The 26,195-nt window shown below is 39.2% G+C and overlaps 1 protein-coding gene across 3 annotated transcripts in view; it reads left to right on the forward strand.

The window, feature by feature from the left end:
- The first annotated feature begins 298 nt into the window (after positions 1–298).
- TOP1 (DNA topoisomerase I) overlaps positions 299–26,195 on the forward strand; it is a 97,177-nt gene continuing 71,280 nt past the window's right edge. For 2 of the 3 annotated variants that reach the window (XR_005213223.1, XM_037812465.1), the window contains exons 1-2: positions 299–583; positions 900–924. Coding sequence is in view for 2 of the 3 variants with exons in the window: in XM_037812465.1 (XP_037668393.1) it covers positions 551–583; positions 900–924 (58 nt within the window). In the remaining variant the exon portion in view is untranslated. The remainder of the gene's footprint in view (positions 584–899; positions 925–26,195) is intronic. The other variant, XM_037812466.1, reaches the window with a different exon arrangement.

The following is a 26,195-nucleotide window of genomic DNA, read 5'->3' on the forward strand; positions in this document are numbered from 1 at the left end:
CCGGGGTCCGGAGGCGGTGTCTGGGCAGCGCGTGCGCACTGTCTAGCAGAGCCATCCTGGGTTCCGAGAAAAGGCGCCGGGAGAGGACTGGAAGGTTGTTCTGGGTGGGCGGCCATGGGAGGAGCCGATCCTTATGCAAATCACAGCGCCGTGCGAGGGCTAGGGGCGTGGCCTGAGAAGCAAAGCCTGGTCCTCCTTGCGAACCGTGAGGAGGCGGGTCCCACAACCCTCGGCCTTCTTCCGCGAGTCTCTGACGTCGGCGGCGTCCCGTTTAAAAGCGGCCGCGCAGGCGCAGTGGGCCGAAATGCGAACTTAGCCTGTTACACAACTGCTAGGGTCTGCTTTTCGCCGCCCGCCCGGCAGGCAGTCAGTGTCGCCGCCGCTGTTGCTGCCTTAGCCGCTCCTGGAATCTTAGGCCCGCTGCCGTCGCTGCTTATCCGCGCCTGCGGGAGCCTCTGGGAGCCCTTGCCCGCCTGCACAGCCCGGTCCCGACCGTCTGCGTCTCCTTCGTGCGCCCTCGCCGCCCGCCGCGCTCGCCGCTCCGGCCGACATGAGCGGGGACCATCTCCACAACGATTCCCAGGTACGCCCCGCCCGACCCTTCCCGGCGCCCAATCACCGCCCCGGCCCTCCTGCGACCCCCGGCGCAGGCCCCGGCCCGGCTGCTTTGACAGGCCGGAGTTCCCGGCAGGAGCCGCCCGCCGGAGGAGATCGGCTCCCTAAGCCCTGGACCAAGGCCACGAAGTTACAGTTTGGGGGGATAGCCGCCCTTTTAGGTCGTTCTCGGGGTCCCCTCATTCTGGTGGGCGCGGGGTGGACTAGGCCCCCGGTCGCGCGCGCACACCGGCCGGAAGGTTAATTTGCCTGTTGTTTTATATTGCCTCCTTTTCTTTCTCCAGATCGAAGCGGATTTCCGATTGAATGGTGAGTGTGTCCCCCGCCCCGGCCCCTCGACTCCGCTCCGACCTCGGGCCCACCAGCAGCCGGCCGCCTCCCCGGTGCCCGGCCGGAGCCCGGCAGAGGACAGACATGGCGCCCCAGAGACTAAGTCCCGGCTCCTCGCTTACCGGCCCCATTGTTCCCATCGGGCCGCCTCTGGATCCCCTTTCCGGGGACCCCAGCCCCCCCAGATCGCGGCCCTCCCAAGAGGGGGCAACGGAGACCCCGCATCGCCCGCCGCCGGGTCTCGGGGAGCCTTTCCGGGCCCGGATTCCTCCCGGGAAAGTCGCCTTGTCGACGGTCGGGACTTAGTCTCTGCGCCATTTTCTTTTTCTCTCTCCTCTCCTTTCTGTGCCTGTGTCTTTCTCTCCCTCCCTCGGCTCCTTCCTTGAGCTGCCCAGAAAGAGCTTTTTGCAGAGCAAAGCCCTAAAAATCACAGACCTCACCAGGGAAGGAAGGGTGGGAGATTGGATTACCATTAATTTTTCCAAATAGAACTTCATTTTGGGGGTTATTCCCTTTCTGTTTCTGGTTTGCTTCCTTTTCTGCCTCAGAATGAAAGATTCCTTTCGGCAACTGTTGATTTTTTTTTTTTCTGTAATATGTTTATGATAGGAATTACGGCTCTAAAACTAAAACCACTCTTTGTAGAGTTCTTCATGATCTGACAGTGTTTTTTCCAAGTTCATTTCTTTACAAAGATGGTAGTACCTCTCTTCAAAAAGTTTGCAGCTTCTCTGTGAGCCACCCATTGTACATACTGGACTCTGTCATGTTGATTTCTTAAAAATTAAGTTACTAGTGCCTAGAACTTTTTCATTGTGGCCAAGTTTCCCAAAGCAGTGTTTCTCAGAAATGCAGTTTAGCGTAGTTGTCATGAAGAAAGGTTGAGCATCTCATCTGGACCTAGTATATTGGCTTTTTCTTTTGGGCTGTGGTGCGGGGAAGAAAAAAAGGATTTCATTTATTGAAACAAAAAGTGGCCAGCACCCACTCTGCTTCCTGTTCATTCCTTTTCAGAAGCCACTATTTTCAGGAGGTTAGCTTGCGTTTCCCAGATCTTTGTTTTTGAACTCTTTTCAGCCACATCAAGGCATTTATTTGCATGTTTCCACGTTAGTTACCCAGTGAAGATTAATCCCCCTCCCCTGTCCCCAATAAAAAGCTCACCCCTATGGGCTTTCCAACAGTTCTGTTGAAGGAGAAGGTACCCTCTGTAGTGTGCTGGGAATTCTTTCTGATTCTGATGGTATGTAATTCTCACTTGAGTTTGGGTTCTGGGAACTTCTCCAGGGGGAGAAGCTGATGACTTGGTTTTCTGATGTTGTAATCTGCAGTCCATGGTGTTAGCCTGCTCTACTGAGAGCTGTCTTATGTTCTTATTTTGAAATGGGACATAGCAAGAAATGGTCCTCTGTCAGGGAGAAAATCAGTTAAAAGTGTAGCATTTGTTGGGCACCTAACATGTGCCAAGCACTGTGCTTGGTGCTAGAGTTGAACCTGCAAAGCACTGCTCTTGCCCTCAAGTAATCCGGTCTATTGGGGGAGACATGATTAGTTCATTATAAGGTAAGTACTGGGGCACATTTTATGCCCAAAAGGCTTTGGGCTTAGGGGACTTAATTTTGTTTGGGGGTGGGGAAGTTTCTCAGAGGAGGTGACTTCTGAGCTGGGTCTTGTGCAAGACCAGGTGCTGAGAGAATGGTCAGGGGTTGGATTGTTTAACTACCTGTTTAGCGAACCTGTCAGGATTTTAAAAGAGGGAGGAGATGAGGCCCTGCAGTCCAAACAGCCACAGAGTATATTCTGGATGCGGGAGCAAAGAAAGGATGTGGCAGGTGAGCATGTAAGAAGTCCTTTTGACCTTCTTGGAGGAATGTAGGATTTTAATAGAGAAAAAGAATTGTTTTGACTTAGAAGCTGGGCCGAGTAGGTTATATATTTAGTAATATAACAAAATTTAGCCCTTTCTCCTTGTAAGTTAACCTCCATGGTATTTAACTAAATTAGACAAAGAGACTATTGAACATGTGAATGTTTGTGGGCTAGGTTGTTGGGTAGGTTATATTTTTACCAACTTTGCTACAGAGAATGAAGTAAACTCTGCAGACTTTTAGAATATGTCTGTATACATGTAACAACAATAACAGCTAATATTTATTGAACACTTACTGTCTGTCAGGCATGACTCTCAGCTCTTTCCATGCATCTTTGGATCTTATCCTCAGAAGGACCTTTATTAGTTAGGTACTATTATGTCGATTTTATAGATGAGGAAACTGGGGCTTAGGTAGGTTTACTAGCTTGCCCAAGGGCAGTGGGTTGTGGATTCCAAAGCCCAGGAATCCACATCGAGCTTAGCCACTATGCCCTAGGAATGATTCTAGCATGAAGAAATTAAAAGCTGCACATCTCTACCTTCTTAGTAGAGCTGAAAAAGGAGAGAGGGGGAGGATATGACAGTTTGTAATTTTCTTAATTTTTATCTAAATTTGCTCCTTCAAGAGAAAAAGGACTTTCTCTGTCTCCTCCTCTATAAATTTCTTGCTATTGGAATAATTGTCTCTGTGAATTTTGTCTAGAGGAAAGATGTAGTGTTAGTAACTGTGGACTTGTGTCAAGTAACACACCAGTAACTAGTGATTGATTTATGCATCTATGAAGGACAATTTTTAAAAAATAAAAATCAATGCTTAATTATGTTCAGACATGTCGTTGATCTTTATTTTAAGAGGTGTTTGCTAAGTATGATTTTAAGTGGACAAGTTCATATATTAAAATTAAAGATTACTCATCTTGCTTGCCCTCGCCCCCTGAAATCAGATTTTCCCCCTTTTGGGCCCAATAGTTAAACTGTAGCAGTTAGCATGGAATTTAGAACATCCTGGCCCATACTCAACTGCTGGAAAAATCTGTTAGTTGTGAAATGTATTCCTAATTGAAAATATTGACAGTGAAGTAGAAGTTTCAGGAGTAGAAACCATAACCTTTCTTTTGTATCTAGGGGAAAAGACTTCCTTTCTAAGTGTTGGCAGCACTAACTGTAGTGGGTCTGAGGGCACTATTGCAGTTAAAGTACAGGCTGCCTAGTCTGTCTGTCGAGTTGGGGCATCAGTGATTTTTTTTGCTGTTTCAAGGACTTGAAGTTTTTGCCTGTCTACTCTGAAGTGTGGGGTTTTTTTTGTTTTTGTTTTTCCTGCTGATGATCACTTGCATGAGCAAAATAAAATACTTGACCCGAGCAGTGATAATTCTAAGAAATGTTATGGGGTCATGTTTTGACATCATCTTGTGTTGACTCTAGTCAGTTTAACAGATTCAGATTTGATGGGGGGAATCTTAAATATGAATTGTTTCTGCAATACATAGTTGAAATTATGTGCTTTTGGACACTGGTTAGGGTAGAGGGTGAGAAGGCTGATGTGGCTTTCTGAAATGTCTGCTCATATTTTTAAAACTCAAGAATGGTAACACCTTCAAATGAAATCTGGCAAATCTTTAGACTCAATCCGGAAACACTTAAACATTGGGCTCCTCCAGTGTTGTCTTTGCATTACAGCCAGATTCGTTGGGGGCAGCTTTTCAGAATTAGTGAGCTGCTGCAGAATCTTTATACTACATTTTGAAATGAAACAGTTACTGTCAACATGTGCTTTTTAGATAACCAGCATATTATATCTCACAAATTTTAGACAGCCGTGTTCATTGTAAAACAAGAAAATCCAGGACTTGCCAAAGGAATCAGAAATACCTCATAGTTTAGAAAGTGAAAGCCAGATAATATTGCTCACTATAGCCAACTCCAGGTTTTCTTTGTGAACTGAATAAAGTGAAGTAGAAAATAGGAACCCAGGTCGGTTCCCAAATCTCATTTTACCAATAGTAGCAAAAAAAAAAAAAAAAAAAGGTTTGACCTTTCCCTCATTGTCAGCGTAAAAATGGGGAATTATTATGAGGGTTTGAAAGAGAAATTCAGTAATTTGCTTGGGGTCATAGTGAATTAGTACCAATTTATATGCATGCCAGAGATTCTTAACATGTTTTAAAGCTTATATTCCAAAATTAGTCTATGGTATTAAAAACATTGATAGTTTTGTTTGGTTTTTCAGTAGGGAGTGGTGCGTAAAAATGTCTACCTTTTGAGTCTGTAAATATGTTAGAAAAAGCTTTGAGTTGTATACATCAATTACAATAACAGTTGTCTTCTGTTAATGGTACAGAAAATGATTCTGTTATACTTTCATGATAAATTTAACTTCCGGAACCTTCAGAATTATTCCGAAATTGTACACGTTATTTCATTTTTGTTGGTAGGAATGCATATATACATTACATGCAAATGTATATGTGCATCTTGAATAATTTTTGCCATATTTTCCATACAAAATAAAACTGACTTTTTTCAACCCCAGAATCATTTCCCCAAAAGCATGTTTTGTGAAGGATTGCATCCTTCCAATATGAAACTGTGTTGAATTCCAATAAAATTCTAGGTTCACTTGAAGAAATTGATTCATATGTAATTATTTACTTTTGAAGGAGGCTATGGAAATGCTTGAAATGAGTATTTGAGGGGGTATCCCGAGGCAAACCCTCTTGAAAGAAAAGTAAAGTGTAGTCAATTCGTTGCATTTAGAGGTAGAATTTTCTGTGTCCTGTGGTTTCCATAATTTGAAACTGCTATTTTGCATAATAAGGATATTTGGACAAACAGTTGAGAATGACTTCTTAAGGTGAAAAGTTGAGGATGGGAGAAGTTCCAAATTGACCCCTAAAAAGTGAATGAGGTATTGTCTTTAAAGGAAGCTTTCAGATGTGTTTAAACTTCAAGTAGTATTATTTGGATCACTTCTTTTCTCCGTATTGCTATGCCTAGTAAATTTGAAGTTGAGAAGCAGGTTTCCATTCTCATGGTTCCAGGCCAGTAGTTGAAGTAGGAAATCTAAAATAGAGACCATTGACACATAATAATTAGCATTTTGCCTTTTCCTCCACCCTACTCCTGTGTATCTAGGTGCAGACTGTGTGCTCTGTATTGATAGCATAGGGCCTGGGCACTGTGGAGGGCAGGTGGCAGGGACTTGATTAGGTGGGAGAGAGCTTACAGCTGATTGACTGTTATATATTATTGGTATTCTTTGCTAATGTTCTAGGAAATGGTTGATAGTTTGAAATGGTTTAACAACAAATAAACACTGAAACTTATTTTATTCTGTATGTTTAAGAAGGATTCTAAATATTTACTTTTCAAACTGGGAGAGAAGTGCCATCTCTGGAATCTACTGTGATTATAGTGTCATCAAACTAGACGCCGCTTAAGTCTTCAGATCCACTTACCTGTCTCCCTGCCTTCACCTTTATATGTTGTACTTGAGAAATTTTCTGAAATGCATAGTAAATGTTTTTATATACATCTTTATTCTGCACTCCCATCACATTTGAGGTGGAGGCACATCTCTACCAGACCTTTAATTCCCCTCTCTGAGCATCTGAAGTTAACTTTTTATGTTTCTCTGGTTTAAGGAACCAGGGAACTCCATTCATTAGCATTCCTGAGTTACACCTGGATAGATTCCAACAAAAGGTGTTAAAACAACCAGACTTATGGGGACTTTTTTATTGGTGGGGATGATGTTGAGGAGAGGTTTAAGAGATCCCTGCATATTCCAACATTTTGCTAAATTTAAAAACAAAAGCAAACCCAACACTTGTTCCTAAATATTCTTTGTATTGTTTTTCGTATCAGAACTTAAGATAGTTCTTGTCACAACTTAAGACAGAGCCGTTTGTTGGATGAGATGTACTTGGCTGTTTGGAGTTTACAAAAAACAAACAAACTTTATGTTCAATGTTAGTGCTCTACTAGAATAATGCACCATTTTGCCACTTAATAAAAGTCCAAATTTTAATCTGGTTACCATTTATATAAATGCTGAGATTTATAAAGCTTCATAGGTATATTACTGCTTGGGCAGGGGACTAATATAGCAGGCTTCAGAATCAGTGTCATTTTCATTTGGGGGTCTCCTTGGCTAAGACCCCTTACTGCACCTAACTCTTATAAGGGAGCTCCTTTGTTCCTTTATAGTCAGCTATCTGAGTCCTTGCTCAGCAGCAGAAAAGGAAGTGGAGGGAAGGGAACTAATTTTGAAAGTTTACTAGACACCACATTTTTATGCACCTTAAATCTCAATTTAATGAGGATAACACAGATTGCCTGGACTTGTGGGAGAACTAGAAACCAAGAAAGGAAAAATATTCTTTTTGCCCCTACTCACCTTCCCTTGTGGTTAGGATACTTCCTTGGTCCAGGTTCCAGAAACCCCACTCGAGCTTTGATTGGTAAGCTGGCACACGTGTCACAGCCTGTCCTTAATTATCTGCTGGAACAGATAGCTTGGACCTCTTGTACCTGGAATGTTAGATCTTCAAAAGATGCTTTGGTGTTAAGGCTGGAACTACAGTGATATTGAAGGTGGAGAGGGAGGCTGCTGGAAGATATTAGGCTCTTGAACAGCTGTGGTAAAATAGAAAATTGGAGTAAAAATCCGAAAAATCTAGTTAAGTCCCTGTTTTACTATGAAACTTGGCCTGGAAACCAAATCTTGTTTTCTCATCTATAAACAAGGATTATTCTACTTTTCATAAGCTATAAAGATGCTTCTGTCTGTATGTTTTACAATTTAAATTTTATCAGCCAGCTTCTATTCTGAAATGGAGCTTTATTTTGAATATTGGGTTTGAAGTAGTGATGTTGGTGACACTTACTATCCTTCGTTGCTATTCCTTGTTCACATTTTAAACCTTCATGAAGAATATACAGTGAACAGTAATATATATAACATTAGCTGATGAGTCTTTTACCTCAGTGAGCTACATGTAGCCTACCCTGAGCTCTTCCAATTATAAAGCAATAACTTGAAAACAAAGGTGGTGATTCTATATCTAGTTTGGGCTAAACAAGAGCCAAATATATATCTGGTTCTTACTTTTTAAAGGCTAAGGCTAAGGCAAGATGGTTGTTGCCAAAAGAACTTATGTACCAAAGGAGAAAATAGGCTCAGAAATGCAGGAAGTCTATTGATGTGGCCAATTCCTCATTTAATAGAACTGTGGATTTTCTATTAAAGACACCCAGAGCCTTACCTTTCAGATACATTTAATAAAAGAAATGCCAAGTTCATTATTGGAGATTTTTTAAACTACAAAACGACTTCAGCATGTTTTATCAAAGGACACTATTTCTATCATTCCCCCTCCCATTCTTTTTAACTGAAGAGTCAAAGCCCCTGAAAGTTACCTTAATTTTTTCCTTAATCAAATGATTGCTCAAAAAGACTAACTCAACTTCCTGTGAAATAGTTGTTCTTGGGAACAAGAATGCCTTAAATAATAAAGCTTGGATATGAAAATTTAGTAACAAACACCATGCTAATAGTTGTAAGGAGTATAAGGCATGTGAGAAATGCCATGAAAAAATTTAGAAATCAGTAAAAATTTCAGTACATGGCTCATGAGTGTAGCTAATACTGATACTGAATTGCCTTGTATTTGTTATTTTGGAAGTGCTACTTAAAGGAAATAAACCAAAGTCATTTAGGGAAGTGTTTGCTAATGTCTGTTAGTTTTAGCCTAATGGATCTTACTTGAGCTCTTACACCATTGATCAGAAGGATCCTCATAGAAGCATTGTAACAGGAGCAGACTTTAATATTTGATTTAAGATAGGCCAGAGAAAATAATTTTGTAGTACAGAAATTACAAAATAGGGCCTAAAGAGTCTTCAAGGGCAAACGTCTCAGGAAAATATGGTTCTTAAATTGTATATGGGAAAATAAATGAGAGGATGAGTAGTTATTGATACTGCATGGCTCTGTCACCCTCGATATATAAGGAGAGCATCCAAAAGTCTTCAAAGTTTGGGCTTCTTTCATACGAGTTTTCTCTGATTCAGAATATGAATGAAGTCTATGCAGCGGTCCCACTCTCCCTACACCAAATCCGGCAACCAATGTAATGGTGGACAGGATGAGAGACTGAGTCAAGTGGATTTGAATTTAAGTTCTTGATCTTGATAGCTAGGTCTTTGAACAGGTTAATCTCAGAGCCTTAGTTCTTCACCTGTAAAGTTGATGTAAAACCTCACAGGATTGAGGTTTAGAGAACATGTTATTTTATGAAAGGTGAAGCTTAGAACAAAATTTTTGGTTCCTTGACAGTCTTTTTTTATTTTTTTATTTTTTTATTTTATTTTTCAGAGATTGCTTCATTAGTCAGTTAATTTCTTGTGTATATCTATTGTGAAGTTTTACCCAAGGTGGGGGGAAGGGGTTCTTTAGGGAGACTTGAATATGAAACTGTTGTGTATCTGAGACTGGCAGATTCAAGAGGGTTACTGCTTGCCTTGACTTTTTGTGGCAACCTCAGTCACCCAGTGACAAGCACCTGCTGTGTGCAAACCACTTTGTTTCGCCTAAGTTACAGTTTAAGAATCTTTGGTTGTGAATGACTTTTCCCCCTTTGTGTTTGGGATGGTGCGATATTTAGAAATCTACTTAGGAAGCTAAAATTTTATGTTTAACTGTAAATGGAAATTTTAAGTTGCTCTGTTCATCTATACAAACATTCAGAAAGTAAATAACTGTAATTACTAGAAGCAGATGAACAAGACAAACTCTTAGGGATCTCAGAATGAACATTTTGACATTAGCAAGTTGTAGGTATGCACAATCACTTCCTCCGTTGAGGTTCCAGTTTTCAGTGGGCATCAGTACAAAGGTTCCTGTCATACCAGGATGAATGGGGATGGGAGGTACTTTCTGGCACTTAATATTTCACTGTCAGTGAAAGAGAGTGATGTCTCCATTTATTCTTAATCCTGGAAGGGTTTTTCCCCGCTTAAAGAAAATGAAAACCTAGACCCTTACATTTCTAGAAGTGTTTAAATTCTTATTTTATAACTTCTGGAGAATGGATTTTTAGAATACCTATATGTTTATCAAACCTTTTCACCTGGAATAGAAGAAAAGTTTAACTTTCAGTTTGGTGTACTTATTTCCCATTATATTTTTGTATCAGACACCTGTGTTGCATTCATTTTAGAAAAGTAGTTTTCAAGTTTCCCTGAGCAGGTAGCTTGTCAGGGTGACTAGAAATGCTCACATGCTGTGGGAGAGATGCATATGACAATATTTGAAAGAATTTAAATCCTTGAACTGAACTGCCTTAAATAAAGAATTTGAAATCATGTTCACAGATTTAAACGAAAATCTTATTAGACATTGGACTCAGTGCTTAAAATCCTGGGAAATTAACTTTATGCAACTATTGAAATACATGATTCCTTTTTAACCCATGGAGTGTCTTGATGTGGGTGGTACAGTAAAACTTAAACTCCTCAGAGGAAGGTGCAGAATACATGGTGATATTACTTACAGTGACTTGAATCCTAGAAAAGTGATCAAGACTAACGTTAAGACTTGCTGTGCCTTCTTACTATCTAGGCTTTTTTTTCCCCCCAGAAATGAGAATAGTCAGTATTCTTGCTATTCAGCATAAAAAAAATGAAGAAATGAGCCTCTCGAGGAATTGATCACACCTCACACTTTTCATTGTTCCAGCTAACTGGGAAAGGAAACAGAAGGGGAGAGGAGCACAGATTATCTAGTTTCTGTTGCTGCTGGCTTGATTTCCAAACTGAAAGCTTGTCAAAGCTAGGCACCTCAGCTCTTTGAAAAGTCTTGTAATTAGTGCCAGTAACAGTCCAAAAGTCTAAGGCCAGATGAGGTGGGGACAGTGCAGGTTCGGCTGGTGGTAATCTGACCATAATTGCTACTTCTTTCCCTTAAAAATCAGTGTACCGTCTCCTTCCTTCCTTGAATACGGTGTGATAGGAAAATAGGCACTTTTGCCATTCTGCAGAACCTCATATCCCTTTATAGATGTTTGCTCTACCCTAACATTCCCAGAATGTCAGGGAAGTTGTCTCAGCAGACAAGGTTTGTTTTGTTTTGTTTTTTCCTCTGTGGGGAAACAGAAACTAGTTGGGCAAGTAAGTCAAAATTTTCTTCCTTATAGTCCTGAAAATATGATAGAATTTCTTTAGGACAGAGCTAACCTCTAGAAGTTAGATCTCAGACAGTATTTGTCTTAAGAGCAAATTTTGGAGGAGATAATTTGTTTATAGTACAATATGATGAAATGTGGTCATAAGTGACTGCAAACAAAAAAGTGTTGAATACGTATCAAGTATGTATGCAGGTAGCTTTGATTGGGCAAACATAAAGATAAATATATGAAGTACATTTACTAAAAATTTGATTTTTAGAAGAAAGACCTCCTTTCCCTGTTTCCCAGAAATAAAGTTGTGTGCATCCTCTCACATGTTATGATCATGTTATATCCTTTTATCCTAGAATGCCTCTTCGTATTTAGGAATTGATAAGATTTAGATAGGTATACCCAATGCATCTCCATTTTACTACCTTTTTTAGGAAGGACTAAGTATTGTGAAACCCTTGAAGGTTTGAAACATCTCAGCCTTTTCCGTATTGAAGGTATCATTTTCTTTCCAGTGCAGTCTGCCTGCAATCACCACCAGGCCCCAACCAAGCCAGAAGTAACTACTTTTCTCTGGCTTCCACTGACGCTTTGTTTGTCCTCTGTTCTACAGAATAACTTTTTATTCTATTCGGTAGAAATTTACATGCTTTGCTTAGTAGAAAAGTGGGCAAGGGCTATCTCATCCTCAGACATGCTCAATACAGATGCTTTCAGCAAATCTTTACATTGCTGAATGGGAACCCCTCTCTTCTGGAGCTCACCAGCTGGTTGAAGAACAAGTAAAAAACATTGAGCGCTTGATACTACATTTAAAATATATTTTTAATAGTCCTAAATGATTCATATTAATGCAGGTGACCCATAAATAAGCTTTGGAGAAAGAAACTGGTTTATATGGGCTTTACTGTCTTATTTGGCTAAGATGTGTATTTTGCTTCACTTGATTAAGGTACCCCATTGGTCACCTAAGTGTACATGAAATTTTTTTTTTTTTAAAGACGAGAACACAGTGTTTTTCAATATATATTTATGAAAGCTTGACACTTATCATACTCTAATTTAAATAGATATCTTCTGCCTTTCAGTTAACATTTACCTAAGTAGGAGAGATAGTTAACTGCTTTTGCAGCCGTTTTACTTTGTGTCTCATTGGAATTCTAATCCTTTCTCCTACTTCCATGTTTAACAAGCTATTTAATCCTGATGTCATCTGTTAGGACTGGTTGACTAAGTGGAGAATAAAGAGTGAGAGGGTATTTTCCTGTTTATATTCCCAAAATGGCTAAGGCAGGAGCTTCAGAAGGTAAGTGGGGTGGGGATGGCCTGAGAGGTATCAGCACAGCTTAGTGGAATGCTGAGGATCTGATCTATGGAAGGTATTATTACCTTTAAATTAAATTAACTGGAGTCTTCAGCTACTGAGGACGCTGATTGAAATGGGAGTATTTAAATAAAACAGTGGTTCTCAAAGTGTAGTCTCCTGATAAGCAGCATCAGCATTGTCTGAGAACCCATTGGAAATGCAAGTTCTTAGGCATCTCCCAACTCTACTGACTGAAACTCTGGGCATGGGGGCTCAGCCATCTGGGGTTTAACAAGTCTACCAGGTGATGTGGTATACACTAAAGTTTCAGAACCACTAGACTAGAGCAAGATTTGAATTCACCTCCTCCTTTTGAGCCTCACTTTTTCCTTTCCTATTGAAAGACAGTTGACAGAGTCCACATGCCCACCAGTGAAAGAATATAGACTTTGGAGTTAGATAAGCTTGAATTCAACTCTTGTTAGCTGGGCAGCCTTGAGCAAGTTACAACCCTGATCCTAGTTTTCTTGTCTGTAGAGATAATAGCTACCTCCAAGTTGTAAGGATTAAGTATATAAAAGAGCACGTAATAGGACCTGGTACTACTCTATCTCCACTAACAAAAATCAGGTAAGTTGACTGATCAAAAATAAGCTGCTGGTCACATTCTGGAGTCCTGGCTTTTGTATGAGGCCTATAACTAGTTTTGTTGTATGTTAGTCTCTTAAGTAATGTTCTTTGTTCTTTCTCAAGAACCATGGCTGGAGTTCAATACTTGTACTTCCTTATAGCTATGATGTTGGAGTAATTGATAACTAGGAAGGGGGAGATGTCCTTCGGAGCATAAAAATCTTCAAGGAGCCAGTTATATGATTAACAGTGGAAAGACTCTTACATCCCTATAGAATATATACTTGCTCAGTAGGTGAGGTGTTTAGGCCTACTTAGAACTACAGCTGTTCTTCCAGAGAAAAGTCTGTACATTTCAAGCATAGTTAGTAGTGATATTCTAGATAGAGAAGGCTTCCTGGTTCAGTTAGTAATAGGAACATGAAGCAGCACATCAACACATTTGACACCTTATGGCCACACAGGGCATTCTGAGACCTGTGCCCACTGGAGACAAAGGCAGCTTAAGCTGAGCTGTGGATTTCTATGTAGCATAGACAGGAGTTTTATAGTCACTTCCACTACTTCCCAGGCATTAGGGGCTCACTTAATAGAAGCAAAGGAGGACAAGCTTGCAGGAATGGGCCTGCCCTAATTGAGCTGGCCTGAGAAGGTTTATTTTCAGGTTAGACAAGTCCTTTTTTCCTTTTAAGTTTTGCCTTTTGGGAAAGGAGAAGCCTTTTCAGTGCAGGGATATCCTTGTGAAAATCTGACTCACTATAGAGCATTAGGTGAAAGACAAGTGTCTACTTTAAGGGTCTTGTACCTTTGAGGGCAATAGTAAGTTCTCACTTTAAGTCTTGTAGTTCAGAACAGAGATGGGTTAGTAAAATAGGGTTTCTTTGCCATACTCCTGAAGCTTAAAATAGTTGCTCTGTATATGTTTGTCTTGTACCTCAGTGGACTAATATCTCACTTGAAATGTTCTCTGTGCAGATAATCATTAAGGCTCTTGATTCTCCAGGGCTTCTGTGCAATAGAAGCCTGTGTTTGAGATGACCAGTTTAGCCAGGCCAGCATCTGACTGGCCTTAAGGAGTAGTCAACGTAGTGAGGTGCCACGTAGGAAAAAGGCCATAGATGCGAGCAGGGACGACAGTGGTGGAGTTGAGAATGCTAGGCAGGGTCTCCGGACCAAGGAAGTCTCCTTGACTCTGTCAATCTCTGACCCAGAGCAAATTACACAACATTGGTGCCTCAGGCTCCTCCTCATTAAAAAGAAGGTGTTGACCTAGATCTAAGCTTCTGAATGTGTGCTATATAATAGAAGTTTCTATCATGATGACAGTATTCTACATCTGCACTGTCCAGTATGGTAGCTACTAGCCATATGGGGCTTTTGAGCCCTCACAATGTGACTAGGGTTTCTGAAGAACTTAATTTTTTGTTAAATTTTACTGAAAATAAATTTAAAATAGCCACATGTGGCTAGTGGTTACAATATTGGACAGCGAAGCTCTAGTTAAAGTCTAGATAAGGTCCCAGGGATTCAAGTTTAGCTTGAAATATGTGTGGTTTGGGCTCTGGGAACTTAAAAATCCAATCAGGTGTAATTTGGTGTGTTGTGAATTTGAATAACAGCCTGCCTCCTGTATGTCCGTATTGTCTTATCCTGGGTGACATGCTAAGAGGACTTTTGACTGGCAAGTAAGGTTGTGTTTACTAAAGCAGTTGGAAGTTCAGACAGTTCTGCATTTCACTTGACACTTTCAGTGCTAAGCAAAGATGAAAATTTAAGATTCTTTGGATTGAGTCAGTTCTCATTTTATCTCAGCAGCCTATGAGGTAGGACATGTTTATTTTGTGGTTGATGAAACAGGTTAACTTGCGTTAATACACAACTTTATGAATCAGTACCCTTTAAAATGGTTGGTATTAGACCACACCTTCATTTGAAATTACAGTTTTAGCATGTTGCCTATAACAAGTTAATTCACATTTGTTAAATTGTAATCATTAATAAGTGACTGGCTAAGTATAAGAGGTAGAGAATCTAAGATTGTACAGACAAGCAAACCCAAGAGGTTAACTCACCCAAAGTGTTGGCTAATAGTGAAACCAGACCAGAACTCAGCTTCTGCACTATATCTGGGATATTCTTTTCACTATCCCAGTGAGAGTGTAGATGGGATCTTATTTATAAGAAATCTAGCCCACAGTTATTTAAGGGATATATGACTGTTAGTCTCATGGCCTTGGGCACTGTGAACCACTGAGAGAATGGACAAGTAAGGTCTCAGACAACTTGAGTCAGTTGTTTAAAGATCAGGATCAGATCTAATTTCCTCCATCTTTAGCGTCAAATTATGATATTCTTTTTGGGTAGTAGGAGGAAATGGAATAGGGGTGAAATAAATAGCTGATATTTTAACACTTACTGCGTCCTAGGCAAGGTCTTAAGTATCTGCACTCTCATTCATCAATCCTGAGGTATCCTTATTCCACTTTACTTTTAAACTGGAGCTCAGAGGTGAAGTAGCTGGCTGAATCAGGTTATATAGTTTGTAAATCAGCAGAACTGGAAGGCTGATTTAGACCTATCTGATGCCATGGCCTGAGTTCTTAAATCTGACCCAAAACAAGTGGCCTGAGTGACTCAGTTGCTTTCTGGGAACTCTGGGTTGTGGTTGATGCTACCCATGCAGTAACAGACTAAGGGCTCTCATCTCCTTGGATTAAATACACTGAATTTGGCCGCCTTTTATGATGGATCCATAGCAGAAAATTATCAGTGGATGGTAGGCTCTGCTGCACTTTAATATGTAATCCTTTCCCTGTTAAGACGAGTTTTGCCTGCCTATGCAGCAAAGACCCCTGGATGGTTTGTTGTAGCAATTCAGTTGCTGCTTGGAACTCATTATTCCAGAAATCAGTAAAACCATTATTTAACCAAGTATTAAGAAAAGGGATCTTTGTGTAACTAAGGATTAATCAGAGACGCCCTTATCTGAGAAGATTCCCTGAAGTCTGGTTATAAATTGAAGAATCTCATTGGAGATAGTTAGCATTATGTGATTAAATATGATGATGTTCCCGCTTCTAGGGGAGATGAGTAATAAATTTAACTAGCTTGCTGCTTAAGAAGCAGAATTAGCAGTGGTCCTGTATTGGCCTCTGCTTCCGAGTTCTCATTCTTGTGACTTTGTCTGGTTTTGCAGAGCAGGACTAGATTATAACCCCTTACGAGTCAAATGGATTAATGGGCTGCTTGAAGGAAGGAGAGACGTGGAAGCCAAATGGCATGGATATTGTTTAGGAGGAAAGCTTAGAGAAATCACAGGTAAAGGAGGAATGGGGTAGGGGGGATATTCTTTACTTACACACTGAGCTTGAGAAAGGCACCTCTCTTATAGGAGGCGTTGAAGATAGTTTCTAGTTACTGTTGATCAGTGCAGGATTCAGCAAACTATGCCTGTTTTTTGTATGGCCTACAAACTAACAATAGTTTTTTTACTTTTAAATGATTGGGAAAAAAATCAAAAGGAGAATAATATTTCAGAATAATATTTTATAACACATGAAAATTACGTGAAATTCAAACTCCAGTGTCCATAAAATATTTTTGGAATATAGTCATGCCTGTTCATTTACATATAATCTATGGCTGCCTTTGTGCTGCAATGACAGAATGGAATGTTTGCCCAAAGCCTGAACTATTTACGCTTACCTGACTGAGTGGCACTATGGAAGCTCATAGAATTCTTTTCACGTTGGTAGCCTCTAGTTCCTGAAGAAATCTGTATAAGCCAAGTGTTAAAAGTTTATTGTGCATTTGCACCATCATTAAGTCTTAATGTGCCATTTTTCTACGTGTTTCATTTTCCTGAGTCCCATTGGCAGGGCTCAGTTACTTGTCTCTCTGTGAGAATGGCAGCATGATTCTGCCCACTGATGTACAAACAACAAAGAAATTTGCTATTCTAAAGCCCCCAACTACTCTGCTTCCTAAATCGGGGTAGCTGTGCTCACTCCTATATAGCTCTCTCTCTTCCTTTTTCTCAACTGTAAGGACTCTGTTCTCAGCTGTGAACTTCAAAAAACTAAAAAAAAAAAAAAAAACAAACCAAAACCCTAGGGGCTGACTTAGCACCTTATGCCTGCCTTTTAAAGGAACAGAGGGACCCAATTGAAGTAGAAACTGGAAATAAAATTAGCAACACATCCATTATGCCCGGGAACAAGCAAATGATAAGGCCAGGTTTTTCAAAATGTGTTTCTGGAAAACCAGGATTATGTTACCTGGAGAGCTTGTGTTAAAATACATGTATCTAGGTATGAGTCCCAAGTCCCAGGACTCATACATGAGGAAATTTGAGAGCCACTGCTCTCAAGCATTTTTATTATTAGGTGGGGTACTCCGCAGCTAGGTTAGTCATTGTGTCTTACCGAAGTTACCTAAGACTCCACCAGGAAATTGCATTAAAAGACTAAAAATTGCTCCAGATGTCTCCTTACTGTTAGAAAGTGGAGTTGATTTTTTAAATATGTGATTTAGTTCTTATCATTTAATGTATGTAATACTGTAACAGTGAACAGTCACGTTTGGAATCTCTAGCTCAGAAGACCTGTCTGCAGATAGTAAGGCAACATATAGTCTGTTTTGAAGACAGTTCGGTGGTCCCGTCACTTAAAATCTGAATTTTTAATTTTAAGTACAATCAACTGGTCCCTGGGAATGAGAACTGGAGGAGGAGAGGAAGATTTAAGGAGCATAAGGGAAGGGGTAAAGTGTAAGAGAAAGTTGTAAGATGAGTTAAAATAGGGTGCATAGACAGGAAGGGGCTGCAAAGACAGATTAAGGTAAATTGTAGTGTTGTAAAAGCATAAAGGGAGTTAAAGAAATTTAAATGAGGAAATGGACTGAAAAACATCCAGTAGGCTACTTCATGTTGTGTCTTTTCCATGGCAAGGTCCTTAAGACAGCATCTGGCTACTAATCTCACAGCTGCTGAACACATAAACCAAGGTAGATTCTGTTAAGTGTTTTAAAATCAGTGTGTGGCATTTTTTTTTTTAACAGATACTTTGAAAAATGTATTCACAGACTTTAGAAATTTGAAGTTTGTGTTATAGAACCTATAAAAACAAAATTTGAAGATGCTGTCTTTGAGCAACTCCGAGTCTTTTAATGTAGTGTACTTCTACTTTTTTGATGATGAGAATTGAATATGGAGGAGGGTGGCAACTTAATTAAACTCCACAAAGTTAATTGGCAACTTTCATTTGAGCAAGTGTTACCCTTTCTTTGGCTTAGCATGTTCCATAACTTCTTACTAAGGTCTTTTACAGCTGCAACATTATAGAGTCTGAATCTGGAGTTTCGTGGGGACAAGTCCAGGGAAACTTGGGCATAGTTATGGAGGGCCGTTTTTCCTTCCCTTTTCAGTTACTTATTTAACAGCTACTAATGTTTGGGAGGGTTTGGGTGGATATTATGCTTTTTATAAAGCTTCATGAGGGTAGGGACTTGGTGTTGTTTGCTACTGTATTCCCATACCTAGACATTGTCTGACACACATTTGGCACTCAATAAATATTTGAGTGTATGAATGAATGATTATTATGAAACCCAATTTCCTTAAGAAGAAAAAAAGAAATATTTATACTTGGGTTTGCTGTCTTCTCAGCTGGAGATGGGTAGATGGGTTATTTGGTTTGTTTTGCCTTGAGGGTGTTAGGCCCCTAGGAACCCCATTAGTTGCAATAATGAACAAGTTTGTCCATGACAGAAAGCCTTGTTTGTGTATAATACGTATTTGGGTAGAACAAATGATAATTTAGACTTTAAAAATTGGAATTGTTACTTTTCCCTTCTCTCATTCTTCAGTTTTTAATGATTTTCTTTAGAACTAATACCTCCCGACATTCTTTCCTTTTAAATTCCAGACCCCTTCCGTGTTCTAAATGAGGTTTTAGCCCAGAACAGCCTCTGTCCTCACTGTGAAAGGCTGATAGCTATGTCCAGGAATTTTGTAGTTATTCCCCTTGCAGATCACTGTAGAATAGTGATAAGTCCTCTTCTTTGAGCTACAGATTTAAATCAGTCACCATTAAAATGGATCAAGAGTAGGCACCCTGGATTGAAACTGGACCAATATTGGTAAAGGCTGAATTTAGGTAGCTGGAGGTAAGGTCTAGGGAGGCCAGCAGCAATTAAGAATTCTTCCACCTATTCCCCTTCCGGTGACTAGCAGGTTTCCAGACTTCCTGACTGCTTATAGTTTGGCAGTAAGTTCTTGGGGAGATTCACACACTCCTAATAATGACCACACTACCAGTCTTTATCATGGAGACCAGCTTGTTATCTGTCCTAGACAAAAACAGCCTTCTTTTAAAGTATTAGAACATACTGGGTGTAGGTTTTTGTGTAGAAATGTTGATTTTGTTTAAACTCCAGCTCTGGAAATGTAAGTGTGGGTTTGAAGTTCAGGAAGGAAGGAAGAATATGCAAGGGGTTATCTGAGCAGAGGAGATTTAATAATGAGCAGGTGACAGATACCTTTTAAAAAGTTAATTTCTTCACCCAGTATCTTCACCTAAGTGGTTCCAGTGTCCTGTTTCCTAATGCACTAGTTATATATTTGTATGTCATACATGAGCAGAGGTTATCTTTTGACAGAATTGTACTGTGAGTACCTTTTTAAGAGAAAGCAGCTTTTGACGAATGATTATTCCCCATCCCCCACACGCTTGACTTGATGACTGTCTTTGGAGGCGGAGCCCATCATTTTATGCACCTGCTCTTAGTCTCAAAATCTGCTGTCAAAAATACGCATAAAGGAATCTGACTTAAAACATGCCAGAGAGCTCTTCTTTATACCAGAAATTTCTCTGCATTTGTTTCTAAGGAAGATCATGTAGTAAGAAGTTGATAAAATAATGGGTATTCTGTGCCTATTCCTTAGCCTTTGTCTCTCTTACAGTGGAAGCTTTATGCTTGGATTGCAGTTCTTACTGCATTAGAAACCCTGGGTGGAATAAAATTGGTAACACTGTTAAGCCACCTACTGGCTGCAACCCAACTAATGCAAATATGGTTTTGCATGGGAATGCTACCCTTTGTTATCAGTGCATCCCCTAAAACCTGGAGGTTTTTCAAGCTTCTGGACGCAGGGTTGTTAAAGCAGGCTGGAAGTTTTACTTCTCTCTTCGTGGTGTTTTTTCTTCCTGGATGAGAGTACAGGAAATAAATCAGACCAGATTTGATAACAGCTTTTTATCCATAGCTGGCTGGTCATACAGAACCTAGCCCCTAAATTGTATGGGATGATTAAGTAGGTGTAATGCAGATCTCTGTAAATTAATCATGAATAAGGTTAAATAATACTTGTATCTCATTGACAGTTGTCAACATGTTTGTAATTTCTTGGATATTAGCCAGGAATTCTATTCAAACTAAACACAAATAATTGTGTTGACTTTGGAAACAAAATTCTTTAAGGACATTTAAATTCTCTCAGCCCAAGTTTTTTTCTATAAGGGAGTCAGATTTATCAAGGTCATGGGTATCTAGTAGGTAATACACAGAGATTTGAAGCCCTTATTCACTGATCTATGCTACCTTCTTGTAGACCCAGTAGTTAAGTGACTTTCACCTAGGTCACATAGTAAGTGGCAGAAGGATTTGAATCAGATTTATTTTACTCTATATGAACCAGTCTGCTGCTTCTGTCTTCCTTCAGAGGGACCCTTCCAGCATTCTCTACTGGTCTGTGATGTCTCTAATTGGCATTAGGATTTAGCCATGATTTGTGCTCCACCTCATTACTCTTGAACATCTTAACAAAGTGATCTATGATTTATGGACTTGGCTTCCTTTTTCATAAAATTTGTATTTGTGTCTGGTTTCCCTATGGAGAATGAATGCTTCATTTTGTGCTTGATTTGACACTGATTTGGCCACTTGGAGCTGACGACTTGTTTTCCAAACCTGCAGCTTCATTGCCATCCTGGGATTAGGCCAATTTTCAGGGACTTTATAACAGCTGAATCAAATTTTGCTGTACTTATTTGATACTGGAGTTTCTTATTCCTGGGTGTTTTGTTTCCCTTCTATCTAAACAGAGGATTAGGACTCGAAAGCAATAAGAAGTATGAATATAGCTGTACCTTTTTCTAAGAAACTGGCAGCTGTGTTAGTGTCCTTTTCTCTTGTGTGCCTTGTGCAGTGGATATTTGGGTTCATATCTTAATTACCTTATTGGCTTGTAAATTCCTTGAGTGCAGAGTCCATGTCTGATTAATCTTTAGCAACTTGCTTTGAATTTAATGAATATATTTGATGGTTGTAAATTGAATTAACTTTCGGAGTATAATTCCAAATTCAGTAGTAAAAGGGTTTCTTTTCTTTTGCATATTAACCATCAAGTCCTTGTTTCATGCTAGTCTGTGATTATTCCTCTAGTGGGATGACAGGGACACTTTCCTCATTTGTCCTTTGAAAGTTTCTTTACTCAAAATCTGTGTTAACATCAGGGAGCACCTTAGATAACAATAACAAGAGATTTTGATTTCTGTTTTATCTGTTTACTTATCCAACCTTTTGGAATAACTCACTAAGTTACTGTGAAAGACATTAGTTGTTTCATGTCTTCTGTCTTCTTAAGGCTGTCTTTATTTCAGGGCGGAGTTGTCTTATTTCAGGGGTTGTCCTCCCAGGTCTTCATCCAGAATTTCTGAAGACTGGAAATTGAAAAAATTATCAGGCATTTTAGGTAGTTGGAATTAACAATGAATGTGGTTTTCTGGTGATTTAATATGCATTGGTTTGTACTTTTCATTCCTAATCTATCAGTTGGGTTTAACACTTTTCACTTAATGGATCCTTTAAGTGGCAAGATTCTTCCTCCAGAACATTTTAACAATATCTATTTTTAGACGAATTCCGGTTAAGGGGAAGGGGTAGGGTATTTCCTAAAAGAAATCTTCAAGACAACTAAGTATGCTGTCCACAAAGAAATGATTTCACCATGTGCCCTTGTTGGCTTTATTTTTTCACTCATCAGCTTTTCTTCTGATAACGTCTCGGGTCAGATGTCCCAGTTAATACAATATGACTTCAGCTAAGCTCATCATTTCCCTAGCCTTTTTCTTTTCCGTCGTCTTTGTTCTGCACAGCTTTCCTGTGTCTCTTGCGTCCCCTCATTTTCCCTCTCACTTGAACCCAAAGATTTGTGTCTTCTCCCTGCATTTATTACACGTATCCAGTGAGTTCCTAGAACTGGATTCTACTTCCATTTTCCTAAACAGACATTTACATTATTCCTTCCTTCCAGTCCCTTTTCTATCGCTGTTTTCTAGATTGCCCACAAAAACCTCTAGCTAGTTAATTTGCTTCTACCTTTCCACTCACACTTGTCTTCAATTAATCTTCCTTTAGTTTGACATTTATATTGTTCCTTTTCTGCTTCAGGTGGCTCCCTGTCATCCTTAGAATTAACCCACTGTGAATCTGGGCTATTATGGACTCCCATGTATCCATCATCCAACTTCAGCAGCTATCAACCTTTTACCAGTCTTGTTTTGTCTATCCCCACACCCTCTACTTTTTTTTCCTGAGGGTAACAGATGTCATTCACCCCTAAATACTTCTGTATGCATTTTTAGAAGTTATTTCAGCCATCAGTTTACCTAGTACAGATCGTCTCACCAGTTTACTTTCAGTTGATTATTTAGTTTGTTTTAGCAGTTTTGGTGTTTAGGAAGCACCCCATTCTGTTTGTTTTTTTTTTTTGTACTGACTGACCCAGCATTTCTCCTCAGGTCCTAGCCTGCTGTGTAGAGCTGTACTGAGTATTAATCACTTTTCATATATTAGCCATTCAGATATTTGAAGAAATTGTCAGATATTATACTTTTTGATACGTTTCACAATGTGTGGCATAATTTGAGCATTATAGTAGAGTTTAATAACTACTTTTTAAATTAGGGTCACTTGGAGTTTAGATCTTGTTTGTACCAGTGAGATTATTCAGCTATAGTCAACTCTGAGTTTCTCATCAGACATTTTAGTTTTACATTTTTGGATAACAACTGCTTTACAAGGGTTGGGGCCCTGGCTTTAAAAATAACAAAAATTTTTAAGCTTTTTATTGTAACGAATATACAGTAAAAATTTCCCCATTTTAACCACATTCAGGTTTACAATTCAGTAGTATTAATTTTATTGACAATATTTTGCTACCGTCACCAAAATCTATTAGTATTAATTTTTCATTACCTCCAACAGAAATTTCTCACCCATTAACTGTAACTTCTTTCTCCCCATTACCATGCTTCTTCTAGTATTTCATATGAATGAGATCATACAATATTTGTCTTTTTGTGTCTTAATTCACTCAACATGGTATCTTAAAAGTTTCATCCATGTTGTAGCATACGTCAGAACTTCATTTGTTTTTACAGTTGGGTAATATTCCATGGTATGTGTACACTGCATTTGGTTTATCCATTCATCTATTGATGGATGCTTCAGTTGCTTCTACCTTTTGGCCATTATGAATAATTCTGCTATAAAATTTGGCATACAAATATCTGTTATAGTCCCTGCTGTCTAATCTTGTGGGTTGTGGGTATATACCAAGAAATGGGATTGCTTGTTCACTAGGGTAATTCTGTTTTCAGTTTTCTGAGGAACTGCCAAACTGTTTTCCACGGTGGCTGCACTGTTCTTCAGTGCCACCAGCAATGTTTAAAGGTTCCAGTTTCTCCACATTTTCACCAACACCTATTATTTCCTTCCTTCCCTCCTTCCCGCCTACCTTCCTTCCCGCCTTCATCTTCCCTTCTCTACCCTTCCCTTCCCTTTCATTTCCTTCCCTCCCTTCCATCCTACTGGGTATGAAGTGGTACCTCATTGTGGTTTTAATTTGCATTTCCCCAATGACCAAAGATGTTGAACATCTTTTTGTGTGCTTACTGGTCATTTGTATCTCTTCTTTTTAGAAATGTCTGTTAGAGTCCTGTGCTCATTTTTCAGTTGGATTGTTTGTCTTTCTGTTGTTGAATTGTAGGAATTCTTTATATATTCTGAATATTAAACCTCTATCAGATGTATGATTTGCAAATATCTCCCATTCTGTAGTTGTCTTTTTATATTCTTGATAATGTCCCTGTCTGCACAAAAGTTTTTAATTTTGATGAAGTCTGTTTTAGCTGTTTATTTCTTCTGATGCTCATACTTTGGTGTCATATCTAAGAAATCGTTACCAAATCCAGTGTTGTGAAGTTTCCCCCTATATTTCCTTCTAGGGGTTTTATGTTTAGCTCTTATATTTAGATCCTTGATCCATTTTGGTTTAATTTTTGTATATGGTCTGTGTGTGTGTGTGTCGGGGGGTGGGGGCGTCCGGCTTCATGCTTTTTCAAGTGGCTGTCCACTTTTCCTAACACCACTTGTTGCAGAGACCATTCTTTCCCCAATTGATGTACTTGGCACCCTTGTCGAAAGTCATTTGGCCATGATGTTTAGGTTTATTTCTGAACTCTGTTCTATTCCAATTGGTGTGTATATCTGCCTTTATTTCAGAACCACAGTGTTTTGATTACTGTGGCTTTGAAATTGAGATATGTGAGACCTCCAACTTTGTTCTTCCTTTGCAATATTGATTTGGCTACTTCAAGGCCCCTTGTGATTCCATGTGAATTTGAGGATTGGCTTTTCCGTTTCTGCAAAAAAGGCTGCTGGGATTTTGATAGTTAATGCATTGAATCTGTAGATAGCTTTGGATATTATTGGCATCTTAAAACTCAGTCTTCCTATCCATGAACATGGGATGTCTTGCTATTTATTTCAGTCTTCTATTTCTTTCAGCAAGGTTTTGCAGTTTTCAGTGGACAAGTAAATCCTTCATGTTTTTGGTTAACTTTATTCCTAGGTATTTTATTCTTTTATGAGCTGTTTTTAAATGGAATTGTTTTTTAGAGTTTCCATTTCAAAATATTTTTTATTGAGGTACAGAAACAACTGAATTTTGTGTATTCTTGTAGCCTGCAGCTTTGCCGAATTTATCAGGTCTAGTAGTTTTCTTGTGTATTCTTTGGGATTTTTTATATAAAGGATCATGAGAAAATCAACTTTGAAGCTTTGTGCACTAAAACAGAATGTTATTGGCAGGCTGGTTATCTGAAATTTAATTAGAATTACTTCAAATTTGTCTTTTAGTTTGCTTTTTCTTTAAGTTTAGTGTTTTTTAGTGACTTAAACTACTTTTTCCTTGTGATTATACTAGTATTTGTCAAAATAAAAATTTTAATTTTAGTTTGAAAGCTCAAATGCAGGATTCTGTTGTTATGCATTGTTTTGCTTTCCAAATAGCAAGACAAGTTTTCAAAGGGGGAATTAGAGAAAGGGGTGCAGTAAGTTTGCATTGGTGTGCAATGCAACTTTTACGCTTCATAATGCAGAATGTAAAGACTGTTGAGCTATTTTGAATAAAGCCTTCCAAATATCTCTTTAAAAATAAATAAAATAAAAATTTAAAGCTTGGTAATTTTTTTTAATTCAGTTTTATTGAGGTATATTCATGTACCATACAGTCATTCATGGTGTACAATCATCTGTTCACAGTACCATCATATAGTTGTGCATTCATCACCCCAATCTATTTTTGAAGATTTTCCTTATACCAAAAGAATCAGAATCAGAATAAAAAATAAAAATAAAAAAGAACACCCAAATCATCCCCCCATCCCACCCTATTTTTCATTTAGTTTTTGTCCCAATTTATCTACTCATCCATCCATACACTGGATAAAGGGAGTGTGATCCGCAAGGTTTTCACATCATCCTGTCATCCCTTGTAATCTACATTGTTATGCAATCGTCTTTAAGAGTCAGGGCTACTGGGTTAGAGTTTGGCAGTTTCAGGTATTTACTTCTAGCTATTCCAATACATTAAAACCTAAAAAGTGTTATCTATATAGTGCGTAGGAATGTCCACCAGATTGACTTCTTGACTCCATTTGAAATCTCTTAGCTACTGAAGCTTTATTTTGTTTCATTTCGCATCCCCCTTTTGGTCAAGAAGATGTTCTCCATCCCGTGATGCCAGGTCCAGATTCATCCCCAGGGAGTCACATCCTGTGTTGCCAGGGAGATTTACACCCCTGGGAATCAGGTCCCACGTAGACGGAGAGGGCAGTGAGATCACCTGCCAAGGTAGCTTAGTTAGAGAGAGAGGGCCACATCTGAGCAACAAAGAACCACTCAGGGGGAGACTCGT

Source organism: Choloepus didactylus, chromosome 19 (genome assembly GCF_015220235.1).
Source record: "Choloepus didactylus isolate mChoDid1 chromosome 19, mChoDid1.pri, whole genome shotgun sequence".
In the NCBI taxonomy this organism is placed as follows: Eukaryota; Metazoa; Chordata; class Mammalia; order Pilosa; family Megalonychidae; genus Choloepus; species Choloepus didactylus.